General features: G+C 55.6%; 1 protein-coding gene across 21 annotated transcripts in view; it reads left to right on the plus strand.

Moving 5' to 3' along the window:
* The window catches only part of EHMT1 (euchromatic histone lysine methyltransferase 1), a 119,326-nt gene that overhangs the window by 82,439 nt on the left and 9,520 nt on the right, over positions 1-27,367 (plus strand). For 9 of the 21 annotated variants that reach the window (XM_074362770.1, XM_074362769.1, XM_074362760.1 and 6 more), the window contains 12 exons: positions 818-900; positions 1,911-2,017; positions 6,986-7,108; positions 11,531-11,632; positions 13,053-13,157; positions 18,438-18,592; positions 19,111-19,278; positions 19,405-19,549; positions 19,826-19,996; positions 20,774-20,889; positions 22,030-22,116; positions 22,457-22,535. In XM_074362770.1, the coding sequence (XP_074218871.1) occupies positions 818-900; positions 1,911-2,017; positions 6,986-7,108; positions 11,531-11,632; positions 13,053-13,157; positions 18,438-18,592; positions 19,111-19,278; positions 19,405-19,549; positions 19,826-19,996; positions 20,774-20,889; positions 22,030-22,116; positions 22,457-22,535 (1,441 nt within the window). Of the gene's footprint in view, positions 1-817; positions 901-1,910; positions 2,018-6,985; positions 7,109-11,530; positions 11,633-13,052; positions 13,158-18,437; positions 18,593-19,110; positions 19,279-19,404; positions 19,550-19,777; positions 19,997-20,658; positions 20,890-22,029; positions 22,117-22,456; positions 22,536-27,367 lie in introns of those variants that run through there. The other 12 variants (XM_074362761.1, XM_074362768.1, XM_074362765.1 and 9 more) reach the window with 9 other exon arrangements.

A 27,367-nucleotide genomic window follows, 5' to 3' on the forward strand; every position in this document is an offset into this window, starting at 1 on the left:
TTATTTGAGAGAATTATTGCAAGGTATTGTCAGTTTTGTTAAGAGCAGAGTGACCCTTTGAAGTCATAGTGGGGACGTTTCCCCGGACACTGTTTCCCGTGGCCCCAACCTCAGGGTGTCAGAGCAAATGAGGGGTTGGACTGAGCGGTCCTGGTCTTACCTGCGGCTCCCAGATAAGGCAGCCCACTCTCCGCCCACAGCAGGGCCTGGCATCCCTGACCCCCGGCCCTGCAGGGGTCCTCTGCTCACGGCCACGGTCAGGGCTCGGCCTGGGCTGCCATCGCCCTCCTTGGGCGGCGTGTGATCTCTCTTCCTGGGAATTTGTGATGTTGAGACCTGTTCCCAAGTCTCTCAAGCTCTGGCCCTGCTCTTCTGGTGACTGTCCGGCCCCATGTCCCCTCACCAGGCCCCGACTCTGCACTGGGAGGAGGGTGGGCGTGGCTGGGGGTGACATGCTGTCCCCGCCTCCTTGGGGCTCTGTGGACCTCATGCCACAAAGAAACGGTTGGTCTGTGCCCTGTGGCTTGCAGAAGCCTCAGGAAGCTTGTGCTGTGGGTGGAGGAGGCAGCTGATCATTGTTTTTTTTCCCTGTGAGAGGCCTCGGGCCTAGTGTTCATGGCATCCTTGACCCTGAGGACTCGGCACATGGGCACCACCCACCTCCCCAGCCTGCAGCTCAGTGTGTACGGTGTAGGTGTGTGCGGTGAGTGTAAGTGGTATGTGTGTGGTGAGTGCAGGTGGTGAGTGTGTGCGTGGCGAGCGTGTGCGGTGAGCGTGGTGGGGCCTGCGCTCACGCTGTCCTGTGCTCTCTCGGCAGACCCAAGAAGCTCCGCTTCCACCCGAAGCAGCTGTACTTCTCGGCACGGCAGGGGGAGGTGCAGAAGGTGCTGCTCATGCTGGGTAGGTGGCCGTCTGCCCTTCGCTGGGTCCCGCCCGGCTGGCCGGTGTGGTCGGTGTGGCAAGGCCACCCAGTGGTGGTCAACTGGCTACTGTCAGTGGTCACAGTAGTGGGAGCATCCCCTCTGAATTGAGGATGAGCACGTCATTATTAAGTTAAGAGGAAGTGCGGATTCAGTGAAAGCAGAATCAGGGAGCCAGGCTGTCGTGCTGCTGGGGATGTGGAGGCAGGAGTGTCCCCTGTGCTGGTGCTCCAGGAGGCAGGAGTGCCCCTGGGGAAGGCGGCAGCTCTGGGGACAGAGAGGGCTGCGGTGACATTAGTGTGGAGTTGGCTTCTGCAGGCTCCGTGGTGTGTCCCTGCTGTCATGGGTCCTCACCTGAGCGCGCTGGCCAGGCCCCAGCCGCGTCCCGTGCGGAAGAAGGGATGGTGGTTTGATTCTGAACTCGTGGCCTTGGGCTTGAAGAGGCGATTCAGAAGCCTTGGCTTGACAGCGAATCAAGAAGGAAGGTTAACAGTTTGCTCTGAGGGGAAAAAGGTTTTCCTTTACATTGGCCAGAACGGCGACTTGAGTCATTTCCCCGCAGATTTCGTGTGGTGCTGGGTGGCCTCTGCTCCGGGGTGCCTCTTGGCAGGGTGACCGCTTCGGGAGCTGTGCTCCGTGAGCTGCACTTCCCTCGGGCCTGACCTACAGTGTCCCCACCCGAGGCTCAGGCTGGTGCCTGGTGGGGACACGGGGGAGGCTGCCCCAAGGAGCCCCAGAGTTAGACCAGGAGTCGGGGAAGAGCCTGTGTTGTTGGGGGGCTTCCGAGCAGACCTGCCCATCAGTGTCATCCAGACCTGGTCACTGCCTTCCGGTCTCCCCCCGCAGGACCGGCGGTGCCGTGTGACGGTCCCCTGGGGCGGCAGCGTCCACACTGCCCGGCTGGGGGTCTGCACCGGCCGCCATGCCTTCCTGGGGCCCCAGAGCAGAGACTGCACGCGGAGTAATTGGTACAACCCTGTTTGTTCACAGTCGACGGCATTGACCCCAACTTCAAGATGGAGCACCAGAACAAGCGATCCCCCCTGCACGCCGCGGCGGAGGCCGGCCACGTGGACATCTGCCACATGCTGATCCAGGTCGGACCGGCCCCGGGAGTCCCCACACGAAGTTACGCGGCCTGCGGGTCTGAGAGCTGGGAATCGGTGGTGCGGGAGGCTTCCGGGGAGAAGCAGCCCTCCTGTCACTCCCGCGGGGACCGGCCTGGTGCCAGCAACCCTGGCTTTTTCTCCCGCCGTTTTCCGCCGTTGGCTCAGCATTGGTTGTTCCGGTTCACTCTCTGTGTCTAGTGTCCTTTTGACTGCTGGGGCAGGAGGCTTGGCCCAGGCTGAGGGTGCCTCCCTCCCAGTCACCACCCCCCATGCTGCTCTGCGTGCTGGCTGGTCAACGCTGGGCACTGTCATGGGGTCAGGGGCACGTCCCAAGCTGAGCCACACCTGCACCTCCTGCCCCCTCGTATCTCTGGGGTGTCCGTTCCCTAACCCTGTGTCCCGAGACTGCATTTTAGGTCTGGTTCTTTACCTCTAGACCCTTCAGGAGTCCTTACGCCCACTGATCTGAAGTTTCTGTCCTGCAGGCTTCCCGCCTGGTCTCCTGGGTTTGGACGTTGGCCTGTCTGGACCCACCGTCTGGGCCCGGCTTTCCCATCACGGGCCGGCTCTCCGTCCTGATTCCGCGTTCTGGGCAGTGCTCTCGGTGTGGCCCTCGGCTCCTCCTGGGGTGATACTCTGCACCACCACGCTTTGACATCCTGAGTCTCTTCTTGCTCGCCGACAGTTCCTTTTCTGTAGCCTCTGGTTCTCTTCTTGCTTCTCCGAAGGTGTCACGGTGTTTTGAAGCTTCGTGCCGCCCCGTTTGTTTTGGTCTTATTTATTTTAGATCTTCCGCAAACAAGTGGAACCTGTTTGTTTGTATTTAAAGGAAAGGACTGAGGGCTGGTGGTGGGTTCCTGACTGGGACCGTCAGCTGGTGGCCTTTCCTGGCATCAGGAGAGGACTGTGCACATGGCTGTCCCCAGGGCGCTGTGATGGGGTCCCCGCAGTGCCGGCCGTCCATGCGCCCATCTGCTCTGCCTCCTGTCCATCCACGGTCACGGCACTGCCTCAGGTCACCGTCAGCCAGAGTGGCGGCCTCAGCCTCTGGTCCTCGCCTGGCTGTGCGGAGACCGCGTGTGTGCTTCACGGGGGTCGAGCTTGGTTCAGATTCTGACTTGTGGGGTCCCTCAGCTTCGTCCCACCACAAAGCCCTGTTTGGGCGTTTCTTCGAACGGCATGTGACCGAACTTGAAGCAGCTCAGGCTTCGTGCTTTCATGGGAACCTCTGGTTGAGCTGTGCTTGCTGGGATTTGGGGCGCTTATTTCTAGTTTCCTACCTTGTGGTTTTGATTCTCAGCCTGTGAAACATACCTTTTTCACTCTTGTCTGTTTCTTCCTCTCGGGTTGACTTTTGCTTCATCTCACTTTTTTTCTCTTTATTTGCTTTCTCGCCCCTGGATGTTGCTCTGTGACCCTAAGGAACTGCGTTCCTTGCTCAGCTGGAGCCTGAGGGAGGAGGGGTGCAGGGGGCACAGGGACCCTGGAGGCCGAGGGGGAGCTGGGCAAGTGGGGGCTTCGGTGGAGGGGCCCTCAGGGCTGCAGGCGTGAGTTCCACAGAGAATATGAGGGGGTCCAGAGCCAGCAGGTGGGGTTCTGGTCACTTAGGTGTCCATCTCGGCCGTGACCGTGAGAGAGTGGCCGAGCTCGCTGCAGGGGAGGCTGGGCTGGCCGGCGGGGCACTGGTGTGGACTTGGAGGCAGTGTCGGAGGGGCGGCCTTTGGGAGACCACCACCGAGAGCGCCGGCCCCCGTTCTGAGAAGTCACGGAGGGTGTGCAGGTCGCCGTACTCCTGCTGAGGGTGGCCGCGACGGCCAGTGCCCGAGGGATTGTTGCAGGACCAGGGTAGGCAGGAGGCAGGGCGGGGGCGGGCTGGCCCCACCGTCCCTAGTGCTGACGGGCAGGGCCGCGACCCAGGCTGCTCTCCGTCGTGGGAGGTGGTTTCCTGGCTTTGGAAGCTGGGTCGTAGTTGTCTTCCTTCGCTTCCAGGTGGGGATGGTCCCCTGTCTTCTGACTCCCTTCTTCCTCTTGAGGAGTTAGCTTGTCACTCCTTTGAAAGGACCTGACCTTCCCCTCCCTTACATTAAAATGTGTGTGTGTGGTGGCGGGGGACATACAGAAAAGTCTTTAAAGCGTAAACCTTCTGGTTAATAAATGGCTGCAAAGGGGCCATCCTGAGCTCGGGTCAGGACTCAGTACCGCTCGCTCCCCAGAAACACCGTGTCCCGCCCCTGACCCCCACCCCCGGGCAGCTCTCCAGGCTTTACTGTGACGATCACGTGTGCGAGGTTCTGTGTGTTTACTGGCATGTGAGCCCCTGAAATAGCGTGGCCTCGCTCTGTCCCGTTAGCTTCGCTTTAGCTGCCCCGTGATGTGAATTCTTTGCCTGTTCCAGTCAAAGAGCTAAAGCCTGACACAGGGCCCAGTCGCTGACGCTGATGCCTGTTCCCGCCCTGCCTCGTGGTTGTGAACAGGACGCTGGAGCCCTGTGCTCTGCTTTGCAGCTTCTCGTGCAGAGTAAGACACTGTCTACACGGGTGGGCGGGCTTTCTTTACGACTCTGTGTAGCCTGGAGTTGTGACCGCCTGATTAGAACTTGATGCCCCAGGCTGCAAGCTCCCTGAGCCTGGGGGCCGTGCTTTTGTGAACTTGTCGTCCCCCAGGACCTCAGCAGGAGGGACACCAAACGGATTTACTCTGTTTTGACCTGAATCCAAGGGTGGTGTTTGCCGGAGGCTCAGCTCTGTGGGTGGGCTTTCCCTCACTCTCCCCCTGGCCAGGCTCGGCTCCGCAGCAGGAGGGCTGCCACTGTGTCTGCAGCCGCGGGCCCTCGCAGGCAGCGGCTCCTGCCTCAGTGGTGTGGAGCCGGGTTGACGTTCTTCCATCCACTTCCGTCTTCATTCCGAGTTCTCACTGGGAACTGTGGCCCTACCGCACGTGGCTTTAAATGATGAAGTGAAGTTAAACCCCAGCAGGACTTCACCGTTGTGGGGCAGCTGTGCCCTCGGAGCACCTGCTGCGGGTCACTCCTGTCCTGGGCCCAGAGCTTGTCCCCACGGACAGTCACTCGGGGCTGCTTCAGCCACTGGGCGCCTCCACCTGCTCCCGGATCTGTCGCTGATGTCGCATCCTTACGTGTTGATGTGTTTGCTTGTGTCTGGGGTCTGTCCCGTCTGCTTTGCTTTTTAAAGGCTGTGTAGGCTATAAGCCCCTGAGACATCTTCTCATAGAAAAAGGTGTGTTTTCTGGTGGCTATAGGGCCAGAGGGCCACCTGCTGTAGTGGCCCCCTGCGAGCCAGGACCTGCCGTGGGCTGCACACAAGTGCACACCCTCGGGGCCCTGCGCACATACCCCTCGTGCCCAGAGGGGCCTCTGCGCCCAACATGGGGGACTGCCTGGGTCCGGCACTGGCAATGTTGGCAGTGGTGTGTCTGGCCTGGAGCTGCATCAAGTCCACATGCTGGACACATCTCCTGTGCTCCCCGTCTCTGGGTGGAGACCCCCGGTTGATGCCCTCCCCCTGCCTCCTCCCTGTGGCTCAAAGCTCTCTCGGCATGTCTCTCAGCCTCCCCTGGGCTTCCTGGTGACAGTCACTTTCCTATCAGGGTCCTAGTTTGCTGGGGCGGATTCAGACGAGCACACGGAGAGTTGGTAGTGGGTCCACCCTGCTGGCCCTCACTCGCACCTGAGTCTCAGGGAGCTCTTGATCATCAGACCGACCGTCCAGGTCTCCTAGGCGCTGCTTGGTCGGAGGCTGCCTGGCGTGTGGGCCCCACTGTCCTGGGCTGTCCCCTGGGTGGGCCCGAAGCTGGGCTCTCGCATTTGCTTTTGGTGCCCACGCCCGGCACTCCTGTGCATCAGGGAGAGGCCTGGCCAAGTGTGTGCAGTTTGCAGGCAGCGCCTGGCCTTTCCGCGGCAGAGGGTCCCTCCGGCTCTGTGCATCCTGGCTGGAGTGTAGCCGATCCCACACTGGCCTGGTTAGTGCCTGGCCCTCACTCTGCACCTGTCTTGTGTTTCTAAGTTCATCTGTTAAAAGTCACTGCTGTGGAATCCCACCTCTGCTTTGCCCTCAGGCTGGGCTGTTGGACCCGTGTCCCTTCCCGTTTCCTTCCTCGGGGCTCCGCTCTCTGATCTCAGCTCTGCCCCGAGAGGAGGGAGCCGCTCTCCGAAACAGCACGGTCTCCCTCAGGCCCCTGTTTTCCAAGCCACCATTCTAGGTCTGTTTAGAAATTTCTCACTAAATTGTGTTACTTTTGAAATGTAATTGTTGATAGTAAAAATAGTATTGTTTTCAACCTTATAAATACTAGCTTTTTGCACGTCAGCCGTGAAGTTACTCTCTCCCCCGTGTGGAGAAGGTTCAGGCGCCACTTAATGTGCTTGTAGCGCACAGCCTGCTTTGAAGGTGGGCTTCTCACGAGTCAGACAGCCGTTTACTCTCATATACCTGCCGGCTCTCTGGTTTTCAAGTACACATGCTGCTAGAAAATTAGAGGTTTCTCCAGAATGCACATTGGAAATCAGTTTTTGTTCAGTTAATTTTGGCAAGCGTTAAATTAGCTGGAGGAAGAGGCCTCGGAGGCCACTGAACCAGGTCCTCAGTAACCAGGCCGGGTCTCCGCCTGCCGCCCAGCCCAGCCTTGCTGAGGCCCCTCTGCGCCACTTCTCTGCCTGCCATAGCGGGTCTCACCTTTCTTATTTCTGAAAGTGTTGTCGCTGATGTGCTGTAAACACTTTTTGCCAGATTAACTTAGAAATGAAAGGCTTTCTTTGAACTAAAGGTCTGACGGTGGTAGTGATCCTGTCTCTGAATTCAGGTTTGGGCGGCTCAGCCACGGTCTGCAGGAAGAGCGTAACGTAGCTCCTGAGACTTCTGATTTAGGGGTCTGAGCCCGGGGGGGCGTCTCCTCACCAAGCAGCAGCTGTCACACCTGAGCTGTCCCTTGTCTCACCAGGCGGGCGCCAATATCGACACCTGCTCGGAGGACCAGAGGACCCCGCTGATGGAGGCGGCCGAGAACAACCACTTAGACGCGGTGAAGTACCTCATCAAGGCCGGTGCCCTCGCGGACCCTAAGGTACTCGTGGGCCAGAGGCACTGTCTGGGGTCGGGGTTTCTCACGAGGAGGAGCAGGGCTCGGTAGCCGTCAGACAGACACTGCAGGGTGTCTGGAAGTGGCTGGTTCACCCTGCCTGGTTGCCGGTCTGTTCGCAGGAGATGCTGGTGAGCACTGGACCTGACGGCGGGCTGCAGCTGGTGGGGGCGTGCAGAGGCGCGTCCCCCCTTGCCTGGTGGCTCACCCGCCGTCTTCTGCCTTCGGCCCGAGCAGGTGGGCAGAGAAGAGAAGTAGGAGAAGGCACTCAGACGGGCAGGGGGACATGGAGGGGGCTCTGCTCACAGGTGACGTGCTCCTGTGTGTGGAAAACCATAAAGAATCCACACAGAAGATCGTTAGAACTAATAGGGGAAGTTGTAAGGCACGAAATCAGTACAGAAAGACCAGTTGTGTTTCTGTGCACTTGCAATCAGCTATCAAAAAAGGAAACTAAGAAAACAGTTCCGTTTACAATAGCATCAAAAAGAATAAAACACTTAGGAATAAATTTGACCAAGAAGGCAAAAGATTTGTGCACTAAAACGTTGCTGAAAGAAATTGGAGATACAAATAAATGGAAGCGTATCCTGTGTTCACAGATTGAAGGGAGACTGTGCGTTCATGCCCTGGTGTCGGCGGAGCACTGGTCCCAGGACCTGCCGGTGCTCAGGCCCCTTACTACATAAGGTGTGCCGCAGTCAGCCTCTGCGCCTGGGGGCCTGCACCGGGGATGCTGGTCGTGTCGTCACCACCCAGGGTGACCTGCACTTCAGTGCAGTCCCCCTCCGAATGCCAGCGCCGTTCCACAGCCTGAGACTCATAGCGACTCTCACGGGGCCCTAAACAGCCAACGCAGTCCTGCAAGAGAACAGAGCTGGAGGCCTCACCCTTCTGACTTCAGAACTTATGACTAAGTCACAGTGACCAAAGCAGTGTGGTCCCGGTGCAGAGAATAGACAGCCAGAAATAAACCCGCACACGTGCGATCATGGGATTTTTGCCAAGGGGCTAGATCGTCCGTTAGGAGGAGAGATCGGTCTTTTCAGCAAGTGGTGCTGAGGAAACAGGGTGTCCACACACAGAAGAGTGAAGTTGGGCCCCTGCCCTACAGTGTGTTCAGAATTAACTCACAGTGATCAGAAACTGAAACTTAAGAGCTAAACCCGTACGACTCTTAGAAGAAAACAGGAGAATCTTTGTGACATTGGATTTGGCAGTGATTTCTTAGTTATGACAACCAAGAACAAAGAAACAGTAAAAGAAAAAAATAGATAAGATTAAACTTCATCAAAATTAAAAACTTTTGTGCATCGAAGGACACTAGTCCAGAGAGTGAAGGAACAGCCCACAGCAGGGGAGGAATGTTCGTAAATTCTGTGTCTGAGAGGGGTTACTCTCCCGAGTATATAAACGCCTCCTACCACTCAGCAGCAAAATCCAGCCCAGCTCAAAAACAGGCAGAGTTTGGGTAGACATTTCTCCAGAGAACGTGTATGAATGAATGGTCAGCTCACACAGGAAAAGATGCTCCGCGGCATTGTGAGGCACCACCTCATGCCCTGAGGACAGCTGTTAGTGAAAATCAGAAGAGAAGTGTTGGAGGTGTGGAGAAATTGAAATTCTCTAACGGTGCTGGGGGAGCGTAGAGCGATGCGGTGACTGGAAGGCAGTTTGCTGGTTCCTCAGAAAGTTGAGCTGTGGGTCACTATACGATCTGGCAGTTCCAAAGAAACGGGAAGCAAGGACACGGGCAGGAGTGCCCTCTTGTTGCAGCGTCGCTCACAGGGACCACGGGGTGTCCTCCGGTGGACGGTGGACAGGCCAGGCGGGGCCGTCCCCACAGTGGAGGATTGCTCAGCCTCGCGTCAGGAAGGAGGGGCGTTCTGGTGCAGGCCGCAGCGTGGGTAACCTTGACAGCGTCGCACCAGGTGAAGAAGCCGGACACAGGAGGGCAGGTACTGGTGGCTGCACTCGTGTGAGGGCCCGGAACAGGCCGGTCTGCAGATCCAGAGTAGTGGATCCTTGCCTCCTGGGCACCAGCCTCTGCTTGGGGGTGGAAGTGCCGAGCGAAAAGAGCGGTGGTGCCCCAGCGCTGCGTGGGTGGTCAGTGCCCTTGATAGTGGTCAGAGTGGCGAGGTTTATGTCTGGTGCAGGCGTGTGTATGTAGTTCCACCACAGCAAGAATGGGAAGGAAGTCTCGTAGTCTCACTGTAATACACATTTTTTCCAATGAGAAAGTGACCACACTGTTTATACTAATTTATTAACTCCTTTTTCCCATCAAATTAAATTCTATTTTTTGTTAATAAGTATTATTCTACAGCATTGTTTCAAGTGGCTACGTTATTTTTTCTTGATATAATTTTTAATCTTTACAGATTTGCTTATTTAGTATTTGTCATTTTCAATTTTTATTCTACAGTTATTTAATAGACATTTTCATAGCTAAATCTTTGCACGTGTTTCTTGTTTTTCTTTTTAAGTTCTTTTTTACTTCCTATTTTTAAAACTTTTATTTATTTAATTTTGGGGGGGTAATTAGGTTTACTTACTTATTTTCAGAGGATGCACTGGGGCTTGAACCCAGGACCTTGTGTATGCTAAGTAAGCATCTGCTCTGCCCCTGAGCTACACGCTCCCCACACGTTTGGTTTCTTTAAGTCAGATTTCTGGACGTGGAATTGCTCATTCAGAATACATTCTCATTTTTAAGGCTTTGATACCTGTTTCTGAATTGCATCTAGGAGTGTCTGAGCACTAATTTCCCTGCAGTTTTACCAGTGCCAACTATTAGTGTTTTTTTTAGATATTAACAATTTGATATGCAAAAGTTGTTATTCGTTCCTTTTTTTTTTTTTTAGTACTCTTTTAATTTGCTTCTCTCAAGTGAACATGTTTTCGTGTACAGTTATTTACATGTGTTGTGAATATTTTTTTCAAGCTTGTATTTGGCCTTTGTTCTGGGTGAATTTTGAGATCTGGAAACTTTTAGTTTTTCTGTAAATATGGATAACTTATTAATCCCCTGTCGTGGTGGGTGGGCAAGCTCTGCCCAAGTCTCTCCAGCAGACAGTTTCCAAGCTTCGTCACGGGAGTCAGTGCCCGCCAAGCAGAGCACCACCGAGGGCACAAGGGCAGTGTGCGGGCCTCACAGAAGCAGCTGGCGCCAGCAGCTCAAGGGACTGGAGCAGTGGTGGTTTGGGGAGCAAATGCTAACGTGGGCAGGCTGCCCACGCCCTTACCAGCAGACTGAGTGCAGCAGGGAAGGGCCCTTGAAATTGGAGCCCAGTCAGAAGTTCCTCTGTGTGAAAACCAGGCTGTAGATCGTCAAGCTGTTTGACGTGTAGCTGGAGTCCCAGAACAGAGAGAAAACCAGTGGGGAAAAATACATTGAAGGGAAGGTGGTCATAAATTTCCCAAATTTGGTGAAAAATAACCTACAGATCCCAGAGCCTCTGCAGACCCCTGCTGGACGCACACAGGCTGCCGCCCCCAACCCGCTGTTGATGCCAACACCAAAGACGAAACTACCTAACCTGCAGAAGTTAAGACCAGAGGTTATTTTTGTGATTCCGCATTGGGAAAGATTTCTTCAGTGAGACACAGAAAGTACAGAAATGACGGATATGATCAGGTGCAACAGAACTCAGGATTTCTGATCAGCGAAAGGTGTCACGAGGCACAGGGAAGGCAGGCTGCCACCTGAGAGGGTTTTGCAGCCATAGAGCATCAGGCTGCCTTCGATGAGGAGGGAGACCAGGCAGCTCCCAGGAGAGGGCGTGTGTGTGACCGAGGGGTGCAGGGAAGGCGCCTGGTCTTTCAGACGCCCAGACACACCCATCCTCTGGCCGCTGAATCCATAAAGGCCATGTTGGTGTCGGGTGCCGTGGCAGCTCTCGCCCGAGGAATCAGGGAAATGGGAACAAAACAGCCAGAAACCACAGCCTCAACCAGGAATGTGCAAAACCGGACCGGTTTTTCAGCATTGACATAATGTGCTACCTGCCCTGTACAAAGGCGAATCTCAAAGTCAGAATGTTGAACTAAACATGAATGCAGAAGGGTATATGATAAGTTACCTGTGGACAATTTAAAAACATAAAACCATCATTTAGGACCACCTACATTTGTAGCAAAAGTGTCAAAAGAGGTGTCAGTGTAACAGTGGTTGGATTCCCTGGGTCTGACTGCACACTGAAATGGGCTTGGATTTGTTTTGAGATGGTTCGGCTACTGTGGTGCATCGAATGTCCTTGAAGAGATGGAGCTGAAAGCCGAAGGAGACGGGCCCCCTGTCCCCGGGAGCGGCTGGAGGCGGTCAGCTGTCAAGAGGGGTCAGGCTGCAGGACCAGCTGCCCCAGCCCCACGGGGTTTCTCTGGTCCTAAATGGCGTTTGTGTTGCAGGACGCAGAGGGCTCCACCTGCCTGCACCTGGCTGCCAAGAAAGGCCACTATGAGGTGGTGCAGTATCTGCTTTCAAATGGACAGATGGACGTCAACTGTCAGGTAAAGCCTCGCCTTCCCCTGCGGCACTCACAAGACGGTCTGGCCACAGGGCTCCCTTGGCGGCAGTCCTGGCCTCGGCCATCCTCCACGGCCTCCCCGGTGAGGTCCTGGGAGGCCTGGCCTTGTCCACCCCCCCCCCCCCCCCGGCCTGCCCACTGGCTGCTCCGCAGACTCACATACTCAGACTCTGTGCTGCTGGTGTCTGCCTGGGCCACCTGGTGTCCCTGAGGCCTGTGTTCAGATGCTGCTCCCTCCAGCAGGACACCCTCCCAGCCCCCAGTCTTCCTTCCTGGTCGCAGCCATCAGCTGATAGTGCACCTCTCCCCAGGACCTGCCTCTCGTCTGCCTGTGTCTCCACCACTGCTGGACCCCAGGGTGGGCTTGGTGTGGCCTCGGAGCCTGGTGTGGGGCAGGGCCTGTAAGTGCCTGCTGAGTGAGCAGCTGGGAGAGCAAACCCAGGGGCTTCCAGGACGCCCTCAGTGAGACCCCTCCACCATCCCCTCTTTGCCCCCCCCCCCCCCACCAGCTCTCCGGGACCCTCCATACTTAGGAACCAGAGCTCTGAGATGACTCCATTGTCACAGCGGCCCATCTGCCTCCCCAGCTCCTAGGCCCCTCACCCTGTCTGTGAGACCCTCCCAGGTGGACAGAAACACAGCTCCCTATGGTGTGGTTTGTGGGCTCCATGGGCCTGACCCCCTCCTGTTTCATCTTTCATCTCCCATCTGGTCAGACTTGGTGACTCGCTACGGCCGGGCTGGCCCCAGGGGCAGACTTGTGCCGTCTCTGCCGTGTCCCCAGTGCCCCTGGGAGGCCCAGAGTGAGCTCGCTTTAGTTGCAGAGGCGTGTGTCCCCCTGGGAAGTGTGATCAGAACGTCAGGAAGTCGTGTTAGGATGTTTGGAGGATTGAGCCTTTGGTCACCAGAACAAGAATTGGCCATGTGGTTCCCATTTCCCGAGTTGCCACCTCCTGGTTGAAACAAGGAGCTCGTTGGAACCATGACCCAGCCTGCAAGTGGGGTCTGCTGGGGGGCTTCTGCTCCTGCCCTTACCGGAGGGGCGGGAGCTCTTCATGGCCTCCGTTAGTCTCTGGGCTCCGGTGTCCGTCTGTCCGCAGTCCTTGGCTGCTGTTCTTGCTTCGTGCTTGACGTCCGTCCCTGGGACCCGCAGGACAGGCAGAGCTTCCTGCCACCCAGACGCGGACGCTGCGAGTTGGGTCTGCTCTGTGTCACCCTGGCCCTTTACCTAGGAGATTCCGATGTCAGGTGTGCTCGGCGGTCCCGGGCTGCCCAGCAGACTCTGCCTGCGCTCCCCGCCCCGCTCCCGCCCGGGGCCGCCTTGCGGGGTCTGAGCGTGCTGTTCTCAGGCCACGCGTCTCTGGGAGCTGTGCCGCATTTCTGTTTCTTTCTTTTGGAATTAGGACGATGGTGGCTGGACGCCCATGATTTGGGCCACGGAGTATAAGCACGTTGACCTCGTGAAGCTGCTGCTGTCCAAGGGGTCCGACATCAACATCCGAGACAACGTGAGTGTGGCCTCCGTGTTCGGGCCTGGCGAGGGGGCGCGCGGGGCGACGGTTGTGGTGGGGGGAGGGCGCGCGGGGTGACGGCCATTGTGGGGGAGGGCAGGGCGAGGCCGTGAGGAGGGGGCTGGGCGCGCGGGGCGACGGCCGTGGGGGGGAGGGCGCGCGGGGTGACGGTTGTGAGTAGGGGGGCGAGCGTGCGGGGCGACGGCGGTGGGGGAGGGCCTGGCGACCTGGCGCGCGGGGCGACGGCCGTGGCGGGGGGAGGGCGCGCGGGGCGAGGCTGTGAGGAGGGGGCTGGGCGGGGCGACGGTTGTGGTGGGGGGAGGGCGCGCGGGGTGACGGCCATTGTGGGGGAGGGCAGGGCGAGGCCGTGAGGAGGGGGCTGGGCGCGCGGGGCGACGGCCGTGGGGGGGAGGGCGCGCGGGGTGACGGTTGTGAGTAGGAGGGCGAGCGTACTGCGGGGTGACGGCGGCGGGGGGGGGGGGAGGCGAGGGCGCGCGGGGCGACGGCCGTGGCTCCTCCTCCTCGAGGCGGGACCCTGGCGCCTGGCCGTGGATCTGCCCTCTTTCCGCTGCGCCGGCAGCGGTGCGGTGACCCAGCCGGTTCTGTGCTTACTCTGTGTGCGGGCCGGTTACTGGGTGTGAATCAGGGGGTAGTTTCCTGACACCCGGCCCTTGGGCGGGTCTGCGTTTTCAGAGGTGTGTCCGGGCTGTGACCGCGTCACTGACTCCCAGCTCTGTGCTGGGGACCAAGGGCCCCAGGGCACACCCCACACTTGGCGGTACAGGTGTGACCGCTGCTGTCACCGCAGCAGCCTCCTCGGAAGGAAAAGAAGGGGGAAGGGTTGGCTGCACCGTGGTTTCCAGGCTGTAATCTAAGGTACCCGCCGGTGGTTAGTTTCATAGGACAGATTAGTTTGCCTGGAAAACGGGGTTTCGGGCCGAGGTCAGAGGACTCGCCAGTTTCTCTGGGAACAGGCCTCAGCCACGTGTCAGTGTGGCTGTTAGGTCACAGGAAGCACTAGGCAAGTCTGAAGAACTTAAAGTGGGAGTCGTCGGGGACCCATAGGCCAGTGCGGTGCTGGGGGTGGGAGGGTCGTGGGGCTGCTCCACATGAGACCCTGTGCTGCCCCCAGGCAAGAGAAATGGGCTCCCAGGACCCAGACAGGGCGTGGCCTGCAGAGCTGGGTCCACCTTTACAGTTAGCAAGGCCGCAAGTGGGAACTCCAGCACAGACCCATCCGGCTGATAAGGAAATAAGAGGCCGACTGGGCCCCAAGAGAGGAGTCTGAAAGCGCTGTTATGGATGGTGCGTGTCTGCGCGGCACCCCAGGGTGTGAGGCTGGAGGGGGAGCGCACCCACCCTCAGCTCTGAGCCCCGCAAAGACCTGTTCGACGGAAGGATGGAGCAGTGGCCGGTCCTTCCTCATGGCTTCTCAGCCCGGGGACCTTCCCCGCTCAGAAACCGGGGCTGCAGCTCGCAGCCGAGGTCCCAGCGTTGGGAGCAGGAGCGGCTGTGAGCGCGAAGCCCTGGGGGGATCGGGTGAGGATGGGCAGGAGGTGCCCGGTCCCATGTGGCTCCTTGGGGGATGTGGCCATGTTTGGGGCAGCACCAACCCCATGTCCTTAGGCAGTGCACAGCCTCGTGGCATCCAGCGGTGTTGGCTCTGGTGCTGGTTTTTCTCGCCAGAAAGAGCTGATTAAACTGTGTACTCGTTATTTGTGTGAAGAAACTTTACTGTTTTATTTTACCAGCTTCATTGATGCACAACTGTACTGTGTAAAGTGTGCAGTTGGGTACCTGTTTCCCCAGCCTCCCTCACACAGCCAGGAGAGCAAAGGCCACTTACCCCAGGTTTCTTTCCGCGCCTCCTAACTCCCCCCCCGTAACGTCTGCCGCCGGTGGGTTCTCTCTCAGCCCTCTCCTCGCAGGCCTGCCCCGCATCAGTCTCCCTTCCTGTCCCTGCAAGCTGCCCCTGCCTGCTTGTCCTGCTCTTGTGGCTGGCGGCCGGGTCTCCTGGTTGGTGGCATAGCAGCTGTGTGACCTTCCTGTCCAGCGATTCCCCTCCTGTGTGGGGCCTTTCCATGTATGAGAAACCCAACACTTTCACAGTCAGTCTTTATCTTCCCTGGCAGAGGGTCTCTTCAGATCTTTTGCTCGTTTTTCGTTGGATTGTCTATTTTTCATTCTTGAGTTGTGAGAGTTTTCATGTATAGTGGATATGAGTTTTTGTCACCAGTCCTAATCTCTGTCTTTGGAGCAGTGTGAGGTCTGCATGGTCAGGCCCCATTTATCCGTTGCTCCTGTGTGGACCGTGCTTCGCTGTCCTGCTGGAGAAGGCGTTGGGATTAGCCAGGACCTCAAGCCCGTCCACACCCTGTAGGGTTAGGTGCTGGCGCCCCACACGGGCCTTGGCTTGTGGCCTCTGGCTGCTTCTGCAGTGTGTTTGGAAAGCCACCCTTCCTCTCTGGAATTGCCCCTGGCCCTCTGCCGCGCTCAGGGCCCAGGGATGGGCCCGATCTCCTGGCCCCAAGCAGGGCGCCTATCGTTGGGCCAGGATCCGGCTTCCTGATGACCATAGTAGCTGTGTGGTCTGCGGGGAGAGCCCTCCAGGAGCAGCTCCCGGCTCCCTCCCCAGTGGTGTGCATTCCTCTCCACTTTTCACTAAGCACTGCAGCACGTCGTTGGTTTACACAGCAGTGACCTTTTGAATAGACAGTGACAACACAGGTCCCGTGCATTAGCCGGTGTCCCCTCTCCTCTAGCTCCTCCTCGCCTGCTTGGTCCCTCGTCCATGGCTGCATTTCCTGTAGTGCCGGGCACCTTGTGATGGATCCACTCAGCCTTTTAGTACCCATGAGGTCCTTATTTTACCTTCACTCATGAAAGGTATTTTGCTGGATACAGAATTCTAGCATGACAGTTTTTAATTTCAGTACTGGAAGTGCATTGCTTCCCTGAGTCCTCACACGAAATGTTTCCAGTGAGAAGTTCCCAGTGGCGTCCTTGTCTCTATTTCTCTGGACAGAACTTGCTTTTTTTCTTTTGGCTGCTTTTGAGATACTGTGTTTTGCAGTTTGATCACGCCATGTCTGGAGGGGTGCATGTGCTCAGGGTTCGTGGAGCTTCTAGGATCTGTGGGTGCGGGGTTTGCATCAAACTTGGAAGTTTCCTGGTCGTCATTTCTTCCAGGGCTGCTTCTGCCCCACCCACTTCCCAAGGCCCCAGTTCAATGGGCGCCACGCAGCTGGAGCTGCTCCGTGCTCGCTGATGTGCTTTCTTTGTGAGTTATTCTCACTCTGGGTCCCGGCAGGGGCTCTGTGCTCTGTCTCCAGGCTTGCGGCTGTCTCCCCTACGCTGACCCCGCTGCGCTTCCATCAGCCCTTGTGGTTTCCAGCTCTGAGTGTCCTGCTTGGGTTTTCTCAGTATTTTCTGAAATACGTCTCTTCTCAACATACCAGCTGCTTTGACTTCCTCGTTTGCTGGTCTAACCTCTGTGTCTGTTCTGGGTTTGACTGGGCTGGTTTTGCTCTTCATTGTGAGTCCAGTTTCTTGGATCTTTGTGTGTTTGGTCACCTTACGCTGGACATCAGACATTGTGAAATTACCTCGTGGGGAATTTGTATTTGTGGAACTGTCTCCATCCTTGCTCTGGGTTCGGCGAAGCTGCTTGGAAACGATCCAGTTATTTTGGGTTTTGCTTTCCAGGTTTGTGAGGTGGTCCAAGGAGCTCTCAGCCTGAGGCTGGCCAGCCCTCCTGTTTGGGGCCAGTGCTGAGCCTCAGGTGTCCCCCAGAGGTCCAGGGCAAACGCACAGCTCTCCAGAGCCCCTTTCCTGCCCCATACTGCTGCGAGATTCCCTGGGCCTCCCCTCCTCCTGGCCCCTCGGAGCAGTGAGCGGTGGTCACAGGCCCCTGGCTGGTTTCCCTCCCGGGGACAGCCCTCCGTTGCTGGTGTCCGGTTCTTGGAAACTGTTCTTTCACATGTTTTGACTGTCTTACTCTTTGGTTCTTTCAGGTATGGGGTGAACTCTGTGGTCCCTCTTGCCCCAGCTGTGCTGGGACCCCCCCCCATCAGATTTGTAGGCCTGTCACAATGTGACAGGTGGACCTCAGAGAGGCTGGGAGGTGGCACGGCCCACTATGAGAAGGCTAGGGGCCTAGAGGGTTCTCAGGACAGATTTCTGACGATAAAGACACAGACCCTTCTGATGAAAGGAAGAGGAAAGAGGGCCCTAAGGAGACTGTTTGGCACAAAAGCTCACAGATGTGTGGAGGGTGGAGATGAGGGTGGGGAGCTTCTGAGAGTAATACTCGGGGAGGGGCCAGACAGGGGCCGGCTTCTCAGGGATCCTGAGTGTGACCAAGGCAGCTGCATTCCTTTGGGAAGGAGAGAGAGGGGTGGTGGGGGGCACGAGACCACTTAGCTCCTACTTCACTCTTTTCTTTCCCGAAGTTCATGGGGCTGGAGGGGAGAGTGGACGCAGGGTGGAGGTGGGGCGCAGGGTGTCCGTGTGGTGGGTGGGCGGGCCCGGCCCCCTGCTGGCATGCATACCTCTGGCTGGTTGTACCCGAGGAAGGAGGGAGAAGTGGAGCTGGAGGCTCATGAGGAGGGGCCAGAGGCTGCTCAGCCTGGTGGCCCGGCCGGGGTGTGCGGGGCTCTCCTGTCATTCCGCTGTGTCCCCAGCAGCACAGGCCGAGCGTACCTGCTGCTGTAATTACAGCCGTTGCTGCCAGGCAGGGCCGGGTGTTTTCTCCTTTCCATGTTTATTTCTCAGTTTAATTTTATATAAGTTGTTCTTTACTTTCCTGTCCTTTGCACGTTCAGTGTTTTCAAAATTGCAGTGTACTGTAACTTAGTGTGATAGTTTTATAGTCATGTGTATGGTCTGTGTGTGACAAACCATGTATTTTTCACATGGCACAACTATTTTCCCCATTTCTCTTTGCTTCATTAATGATTTTTATTTGACAGAGGCCCTGACGAAATAAAACTTTAATTTCATCAGGGTTATCTGTTCAAATCTTCTACAAGTATAATCCTGTCCTGCAGTTATAACTCTGCTCCAAAGTGAATGTGGTTCTAAAACTAAGTAAAGCACCCTAGACACTACATTAGTGACATGCTGTATTCAGGGTGGTCTGATTCTGGCTGACTTTTTCTTCTACTTGTGACATATTCTGTACTGTGACAATGTCACTTTTATAATGAAAACAAGATAAAACAACAGTCTTGGCGCCGCATGTGCCCTGGCCTCACGCGCCCACTGTCTTTTGTGCAGGAGGAGAACATCTGCCTGCACTGGGCGGCCTTCTCGGGCTGCGTGGACATCGCCGAGATCCTACTGGCCGCCAGGTGTGACCTCCACGCCGTGAACATCCACGGTGACTCGCCACTGCACATCGCTGCCCGGGAGGACCGCTACGCCTGCGTCGTGTGAGTGTCTGCGGGGCCCTGGGGAGGTCAGCATGGCTCGAGGAGGATCCTTATGGAAATCCCCAAATCCCCAGGTCGACCGTGGCGGGCCCCCACTTGGGGCCGGAGGAGTGGTGCCCACGGGAGGGCCAGAGGGGCTTGCAGAGCTGCTCGGGGTCCCCTTCGTCCATGAGTGCCCCCCAAGTCGCTCTTGTGTCTGCTGGGCGCTGACTGAGCACGTGGCCAACTGGGCGAGGTTTACCTCTACCATCTCTGCCCATTTATCCTGAGGGTGCCTCTGAATGGAAAAACTGAGAGAAGTCAAATACCGGCCTAGTTCTTATGTGCTCTTTCTGCCAAGGGGCAGGTGACTTGACAGTAAGTGTGGGGGAGCAGGGTGAGGAGCTCTCGGTGAGCACAGACTGGTCCTTCTGAAGCCAGGGCACCTCCCTTGCTCTCCCTGACTGTAGTTGCCGTGTGCATCTCCCTCGCTTCTTCACTTGTGGGTCTGATCATGGTGTTGATGCGTTGTTCTTCAGCCTCTTCCTTTCACGAGACTCCGACGTCACCCTGAAGAACAAGGAGGGGGAGACGCCACTGCAGTGCGCCAGCCTCCACTCGCAGGTGTGGAGCGCCCTGCAGATGAGCCAGGCACTCCGTGACGCTGCCCCCGACCGGCCTGCCCCGGTGGAGAAGATGGTGAGCAGGTGAGCCTGAGCCCGAGGCCGGGTCCACGGCGAAGCCCCGGGCCTCAGGGTTCAGCCCAAATCTCCGGGCCGGGCCTGGCTTGGGGCAGCACTGGTACAGGAGGGTGACTCCCACTTCCCTCTCAGAGACATCGCTCGGGGCTATGAGCGAATCCCTATCCCATGTGTCAACGCTGTGGACAGCGAGCCGTGCCCCAGCAACTACAAGTACGTGTCTCAGAACTGCGTGACGTCCCCCATGAATATCGACAGGAACATCACCCACCTTCAGGTCAGCGGGGGTCCTGGGGAGGCCCGTCGCAGGAGGACTGCGTTGTGGGGCTGGGGAGGCTAACAGAGCTTCCAGGGAACGGGTCCTGTGTCCTGTGCCGTGAGCCCCCAGGGCTGACCCGGCTGCCTTTCCCTCTGGCTGTTGGCCCAGGTGCCCCGGGTCCCCTCCCTCCCGGGCCGCAGCCTGGTGCCTGAGCGCTTTCTCCTGCCCGCACTCCCCCCTTCCTAGGGGCTGCACCCCAGGTGTCCTTGAGAATTGGGGCGGGGGGTTGTGCAGCTCTGTTCAGAAAGCACACGTCAGACTCCGGTGCGGCGTGGAGAGCTGGAGCAGAACTGCCGCGCCCCTGACGCCTGCCCGCCCGCCCCCCAGTACTGCGTGTGCATCGACGACTGCTCCTCCAGCAACTGCATGTGCGGCCAGCTCAGCATGCGCTGCTGGTACGGCAAGGTGAGCCCGCCGGGCCTGCCCTGCCCGGCCCCGGGGTGGGAAGCTCGAGGCCCCTGGCTGGGCAGGGCCTGGGTGTCCTGGCTACAGGGGAGACATAGGCCCCAGGTGGAGTCTCCAGAGTTGACACTGGGACATGGGTAGCAGCAGAGTGTGTTGTCTGAGCGGAAGGCTGAGGGTGTCATAAGCAGGGTTCACATGTCCGCCTGTGCTCTCTGCGGAGGGGCAGGTTCTTACTGTTCAGAGTAGCCTCTGAAGCTGCTGGGGCCTCAGTCTCGGCCTGTACAGCCTGGGCACTGCCCCATGGCTTTGAGGCGTCCAGGTTGTAGGACAGAAAGATAGGTGCCTGATGCCCCCAGAGCTAGGGGTTTGCAGGCAGCAGGGCCGAGGGTGCAGAGTGGCAGTGGGTGTGGGCAGGTGGTCCAGCCTGGAGGCTGCAGGACAGGAGTCCAGGGCTGCTGGCCACTGAGGGAAGTGGAGGATCCCCCCAGCTGGCAGCCTCAGTGAGGCTGAGAGGATGAGGGGAGGCAGAGAGGCTGATTGGGGGGAACAGAGACTGGCCACAGTCGGGGGACCAGGGAGAGCTGTCCAAGAGGTTTCAAGTGCTGCGTAGAGCTCTGGTTGGAGCCTCCCAGTGGACTTGGACAGAGCTCCTATCACCCTAGGTGTAGAGTTGACCAGGAGCCGTGGTTTCCGGGCCAGGGCTTTGGTCTGCAGAAGTGCATTGGTGTTTGTTCAGCGAGGGTGCTGAGCGCCGGGCCTCACTGCGTGTGTCCCCAGGACGGCCGGCTGCTGCCCGAGTTCAACATGGCCGAGCCACCCCTGCTCTTTGAGTGCAACCACGCCTGCTCCTGCTGGAGGACCTGCCGGAACCGCGTAGTGCAGAACGGCCTCAGGTGAGTGCCGCCGGGGTGACACCAGGGTCTCTGGAAGTTTGGACGCAGTTGAATCCCTTAGCAGCTCGCTGTGTCTCACGCGGATGAAAGGGGCATGTGGCTGGGTGCATGCGTGTGCGTGCGTGCGTGTGTGTACGTGTGCATGTGTATGTGCGCGTGGAGGGAGGTGCACCCCAGCCCTCGGCCTCCGAGGATATTACAGGTGTTACAGAGAACAGAAGCCCCACCTCCTGCCTGCCCGGATGGCTGAAGGCGTTGACAGGCTCGCCAAGCAATTTCCAAGCCCAGAGCTGCAACGTCGGCCCTGAGTGCGGCCACCCTGACCCTGTGTTAATGCGTGTGGGGTCCCCAGTGCTTCGTCCTCTAAGTGTCTCACAGCCGTGGGGCACAGCTCCTCCCTCAGACATACGGGTACCTGGTTCACTGACTGCCCAGAGCCAGACCCTGGGCTTCTTGTCATGACCCGTCCCTCCGTGAATGTGCCCAAGATTTGAAAAATCCAAGGTTATAAGGGGAAATTCATATACAATGTAAGTTTAGCTGAATAGTATTTTGGGGTCTCTCAATATCAGTAATTTTATAGTACTCGTGACCAGTCCCTACTTCTGTGGCCTTGTGTGGCAGGAAGTCCTTTGTCCTTTGGGGGTGAGGACAGACATGCTCATATCCCACAAGGGCCACTGGACACACAAATGCAGGTGGGATGCCCATGGCTCTCAGGGCCTGGGCGAGGCCTCCATGCCTTCCTCTGGAGCCAGTCCCGCCCAGTGGTTGCCACACTGCTGGAGCTCACCTGCATTGCAGCCTGGGGCCAGCAGACGTGCTAACCCCTTTGTCCTGTCACAACCCCATGGCTTGGCTCAGACCTGAATTCATGTTAGGGGCGAGGACACAGGTGCATAGAGGCTGGGGCTGCTTTCCACACGCAGGCCTCCCGGCCCCTGGGGGTGTGAAAGGTGCCATGAGTGACCCTTGGTACCCAGGTGTGTGGGGTTGGGGCTGCCCTTGGGGTCGCTGCTCCATCGCACCTGAAGGTCTGAAGTATCTCCGGACAGGAGAGCTGGTTACTCACTTGTGTCCTGATGTGAGTGTGAGCTGTGCCGTGGAGTGTGGCTGTGAGTGGCTGACCCTGTCTTCCAGGGCGAGGCTGCAGCTCTACCGGACGCAGAACATGGGCTGGGGCGTGCGGTCCCTGCAGGACATCCCCCTGGGCACCTTTGTGTGCGAGTAAGTGCGTGCCTGGCCGCTGTCCTGGGGCGGGTGCTGCTGGGTGGGGGGCCCCAAACTCACTGAGGGGGCAGCCCCGCCTGCCTCTGGTGTTCTGCCTGCACTTTCTCACCATCCTGTGGCTCACTTGAGAAGACCCACCGGCATTTGGAGATTTCGGGGGTCTGTCATCTTGGATCCCTGGTCAGATGGAGAGTTTCTGTGTCCTCATCTTCACAAACCCAAGTTAAATCCCAGTTTGGTCCCAAGCAGAATTGTCCATGATGCTCAGGCAGTTGTGTTGGTCCCTGTGGTTGCTCTGAGTCAGGGGTAACCAGGCAGCTCGCCTGCACTTCTCCAGGTACGTCGGGGAGCTCATTTCTGACTCAGAAGCGGACGTGCGGGAAGAAGACTCCTATCTCTTTGACCTTGACAACAAGGTAATGCGCCAGGGGTTGGGGCAGAGGGGTGGGGGTGTGAAGGGACTGTCAGCGTGGAGGCGTCTGTTCTGGCCAGGTAGGGCATTAAGGAGGTTCGCCCAGCGTCCAGCACTGGCCTCCCTTCTGGGACCTCGACCCGGGAGGTCCTAAGCTTGCCCAGTGAGCTTGGTGTGAGAGCGAGGGGTCTGGGACGCACCACTGAGCACCACCTCCCCGGTGTGGGCTAGAGCTGCCGAGCGCGTTGGGGCCAGGCGTGCGGGCTGAGGGCCACACGCGTGCCCAGGTGGGTGCCTCCTCCCATGGCCCCGGCCATGGATGCAGGTGGGGAGTGGGACCCAGGCTTTGTCCACCGCAGGGCCCTGCTCTCCAGAGCCTCTGAGACCACTGCATGCTGCCCCCTCGCCCCAGCCTCGGCCCACCGTCCCTCTCTGAGTGTCACAGGAGAGAAGCCTGGGCTCCGGGAGGCTGTGTCTGGGGCACGGTGACCCGTCCTGTGCTGCGTGCACGTGCGGAGCTGTAGCCACGTGGTCACCCCTGCCGCCACATCTGCTAAGTGATCGGCCTCTTCCTGCTTGGGTTCTTATGGGCTCTGGATCACGTCATCCGTGGCTGCTGGCTGCCCCGGGTGGGTTGCACGTGTAAGCTATCCCAGGTCACGTCCCCTTCCCTTGGGGTTCTCAGGCGTGTCTGCTCTGTTTTCTCTCTTGAACTTTCTGTGTGAGTTTTAAAACCGACTTGCCAAGTTCCACAGGACTCTGTTAGGGGTGTGATCGGCACAGCCCCGAGCTGTGGGCCAGGTCGGATCACCAGGTCTTCGCCACCACTTGTAGGTTGTGAACACGGAGTATCTCTTCACTCGTTCTCACTTTTAAAATCACCCCTAATAATGTTTGTTTTTGTTTTGATGTAATTTGTATTTTCTGTTGTTGTTTTTAACAGTAGGTTTTGACAGGTTTTTTTAAATCAACTTTATTGCCAATAATTTGCATCCAGTGAACCTTCTTCGGATGTATGTTTTAGTGCTGACAGGCGCGTCTGCCACTATAGTCGCCTGCACAAGGAAGACGTGGCCACCTCTGTCACGCCGAAACCCTCTGTTGGCCGGGGCCCCGTGGCTGGAACCCTGTAGGTGAAATCTGGTCGCTCTCCTGTGTCTGGCTCTGCGCCTTCCTGATGGACTAGGTGACTGGGCCGGCCGGCTGGGCTGCGCGCTTGCCCTGGGCAGACCACTGGTTCCAGTCTGTGCTGGGAGTGGCCTGCGTTGGGCTGACTTGGCATCTGTGGGTGCACGCGTCTGTTTCTCTTGGGCGAGTTTTTGGGGTGGAACTAGCCATCTGGTGGGTGTGCTCAATCGCTTTAGAAGAAACACAGTTCCCACGGCGGTGGTCTGTGCCACCCACACTCTGCCAGCCTGGAGTGGTGCTCGGACCCTGACCAAGGAGGCCCTGGGCGCAGAGCCCTGCTCACACCCTGGTGGGGGCCTCCTTGGTCTTTGTGAGCAGCAGTTCGCCAGCCTGACGGGGCCTGACTGCCAGGCCGCAAGTCGTCAGAGTGTCACAGGAAATCTTTTTTTTTTTTTTTTAATATTTTTTTTATTGATTTATAATCATTTTACAACGTTGTATCAAATTCCAGTGTAGAGCACAATTTTTCAGTTGTACGTGAACATACATATATTCATTGTCACATTTTTTTCTCTGTGAGCTACCTTAAGATCTTGTATATATTTCCCTGTGCTATACAGTATAATCTTGTTTATCTGTTCTACAATTTTGAAATCCCAGTCTATCCCTTCCCACCTTCTGCCCCCTTGGCAACCACAAGCTTGTATTCTATGTCTATGAGTCTGTTTCTGTTTTGTATTTATGCTTTGTGTGTTTTGTTTTTTTTTTAAGAGTCCACATATGAGCGATCTATATGGTATTTTTCTTTCTCTTTCTGGCTTACTTCACTTAGAATGACATTGTCCAGGAGCATCCATGTTGCTGCAAATGGCGTTATGTTGTCGGTTTTTATGGCTGAATAGTATTCCATTGTATAAATATACCACCTCTTCTTTATCCAGTCATCTGTTGATGGACATTTAGGCTGTTTCCATGTCTTGGCTATTGTAAATAGTGCTGCTGTGAACACTGGGGTGCAGGTATCTTTTTGAAGTAGGGTTCCCTCTGGATATATGCCCAGGAGCAGGATTTCTGGGTCATACGATAAGTCTGTTCCTAGTCTTTTGAGGAATCTCCATACTGTTTTCCACAGTGGCTGCACCAAACTGCATTCCCACCAGCAGTGAAGGAGGGTTCCCTTTTCTCCACAGCCTCTCCAGCATTTGTCGTTTGTGGGTTTTTGAGTGATGGCCATTCTGACTGGTGTGAGGTGATACCTCATTGTAGTTTTGATTTGCATTTCTCTGATAATTAGTGATATTGAGCACTTTTTCATGTGCCTATTGATCATTTGTATGTCTTCCTTGGAGAATTGCTTGTTTAGGTCTTTTGCCCATTTTTGGATTGGGTTGTTTGGTTGTTTCTTATTAAGTCGTATGAGCTGCTTATATATTCTGGAGATCGAGCCTTTGTCGGTTTCATTGTTTGCAAGAATTTCCTCCCATTCCGTAGGTTTTCGTTTTGTTTTACTTATGGTTTCCTTTGCTGTGCAGAAGCTTGTAAGTTTCATTAGGTCCCATTTGTTTATTCTCGCTTTTATTTCTATGGCTTGAGTAGACTGTTCTAGGAGAACATTTTTGAGATGTAGGTCAGATAATGTTTTGCCTATATTTTCTTCTAGGAGGTTTATTGTATCTTGTCTTATGTTTAAGTCTTTGATCCATTTTGAGTTTAATTTTGTGTATGGTGTGAAGGAGTGTTCTAGCTTCATTGATTTACATGCTGCTGTCCAGTTTTCCCAACACCATTTGCTGAAGAGACTGTCTTTATTCCATTGTATATTCTTGCCTCCTTTGTCGAAGATGAGTTGACCAAAAGTTTGTGGGTTCATTTCTGGGCTCTCTATTCTGTTCCATTGGTCCATATGTCTGTTTTTGTACCAATACCATGCTGTCTTGATGACTGTAGCTCTATAGTATTGTGTGAAGTCTGGGAGAGTTATTCCTCCAGCCTCTTTCTTTCTCTTCAGTAATGCTTGGCACTTCTAAGCCTTTTGTGGTTCCATATAAATTTTATTATGATTTGTTCTAGTTCTGTGAAACATGTCCTGGGTAATTTGATAGGGATTGCATTAAATCTGTAGATTGCCTTGGGCAGTGTGACCATTTTAACAATATTGATTCTTCCAATCCAGGAGGATGGGGTATCTTTCCGTTTTTTAAAGTCTTCTTTAATTTCCCTCATCAATGGTTTATAGTTTTCTGGGTATAATTCTTTCACCTCCTTGGCTAGATTTATTCCTAGGTATTTTGTTACTTTGGGTGCTACTTTAAAGGGGATTGTTTCTTTACTTTCTTCTTCTGTTGATTTATCGTTAGTGTAAAGAAATGCAACTGAGTTTTGAACATTAATCTTGTAACCTGCTACCTTGCTGAATTCTTCGATCAGCTCTAGTAGTTTTTGTGTGGACCTTTTAGGGTTTTCTATATATAGTAACATGTCATCAGCATATAGTGACACTTTTACTCTTCTTTTCCAATGTGGATCCCTTTTATTTCTCTCTCTTGCCTGATTGCTGTGTCTAGGACTTCCAGGACTATGTTGAATAGGAGTGGTGATAGTGGGCAGCCTTGTCTTGTCCCAGATTTTAGTGGGAAGCTTTTGAGTTCTTCACCATTGAGTACTATGCTGGCTGTATGTTTGTCATATATAGCTTTTATTATGTTGAGATATGTTCCCTCTATACCCACTTTAGTGAGAGTTTTTATCATAAATTGGTGTTGAATTTTATCAAATGCTTTTTCTGCATCTGTTGAGATGATCATGTGGTTTCTGTCCTTTCTCTTGTTGATGTGATGTATTACATTGATTGATTTGCGTATGTTGAACCAGCCTTGTGTCCCTGGGATGAACCCCACTTGGTCATGATGTATAATCTTTTTTTATGTGTTGTTGGATTCTATTTGCTAATATTTTGGTGAGGATTTTGGCATCTATGTTCATCAGCGATACTGGCCTATAATTCTCTTTTTTGGTAGTGTCTTTGCCTGGTTTTGGTATCAGGGTGATGGTGGCTTCATAGAATGAGTTTGGGAGTATTCCATTCCCTCCTTTTCAATCTTCTGGAAGAGTTTGAGAAGGACTGGTATGAGTTCTTCTTTGTATGTTTGGTAGAATTCCCCGGTGAAGCCGTCTGGTCCTGGACTTTTATTTGTAGGGAGGTTTTTTTTATTGCTATTTTGATTTCATTTCTAGTGATCATTTTCTTCAAGTGGTCAGTTTCTTCTTGATTCAGTCTTGGTGGACAGTATGTTTCCAGAAACTTGTCTATCTCTTCTAGGTTATCCAGTTTGGTTCCATATAGTTTTTCATAGTATTCTCGTATGATATTCTGTATTTCTATTTGTTGTAATTGCAGGAACTCTTGATGAGCCCGATTGGGCCCTTCGCGAATGTTTCCCCCAACCTCCCCTGCCCCTGCCCGTTTCATGGAGCAGAAGACACTTCTCATTGTTCCTGCTTTATGTGCCCTAAGAAAACTGCTGCAAGGCTGTGAGGATCTTCTCAGAATTTTTACATTTTTAGCAAAATTATGTTTGGATCCACGATCTGTTTCCAGCCAGCCTCTGTGTGTGGTTGAAGATGAGATTCGAGGTTCACTTTTTTTTTTTAAGTCACTTTTTTTTTTTTTTTGGTGAGAACAGTTAAGGTTTCGTCTCTTCTCTTAGC

Source organism: Camelus bactrianus, chromosome 4 (genome assembly GCF_048773025.1).
Source record: "Camelus bactrianus isolate YW-2024 breed Bactrian camel chromosome 4, ASM4877302v1, whole genome shotgun sequence".
Classification (NCBI taxonomy): Eukaryota; Metazoa; Chordata; class Mammalia; order Artiodactyla; family Camelidae; genus Camelus; species Camelus bactrianus.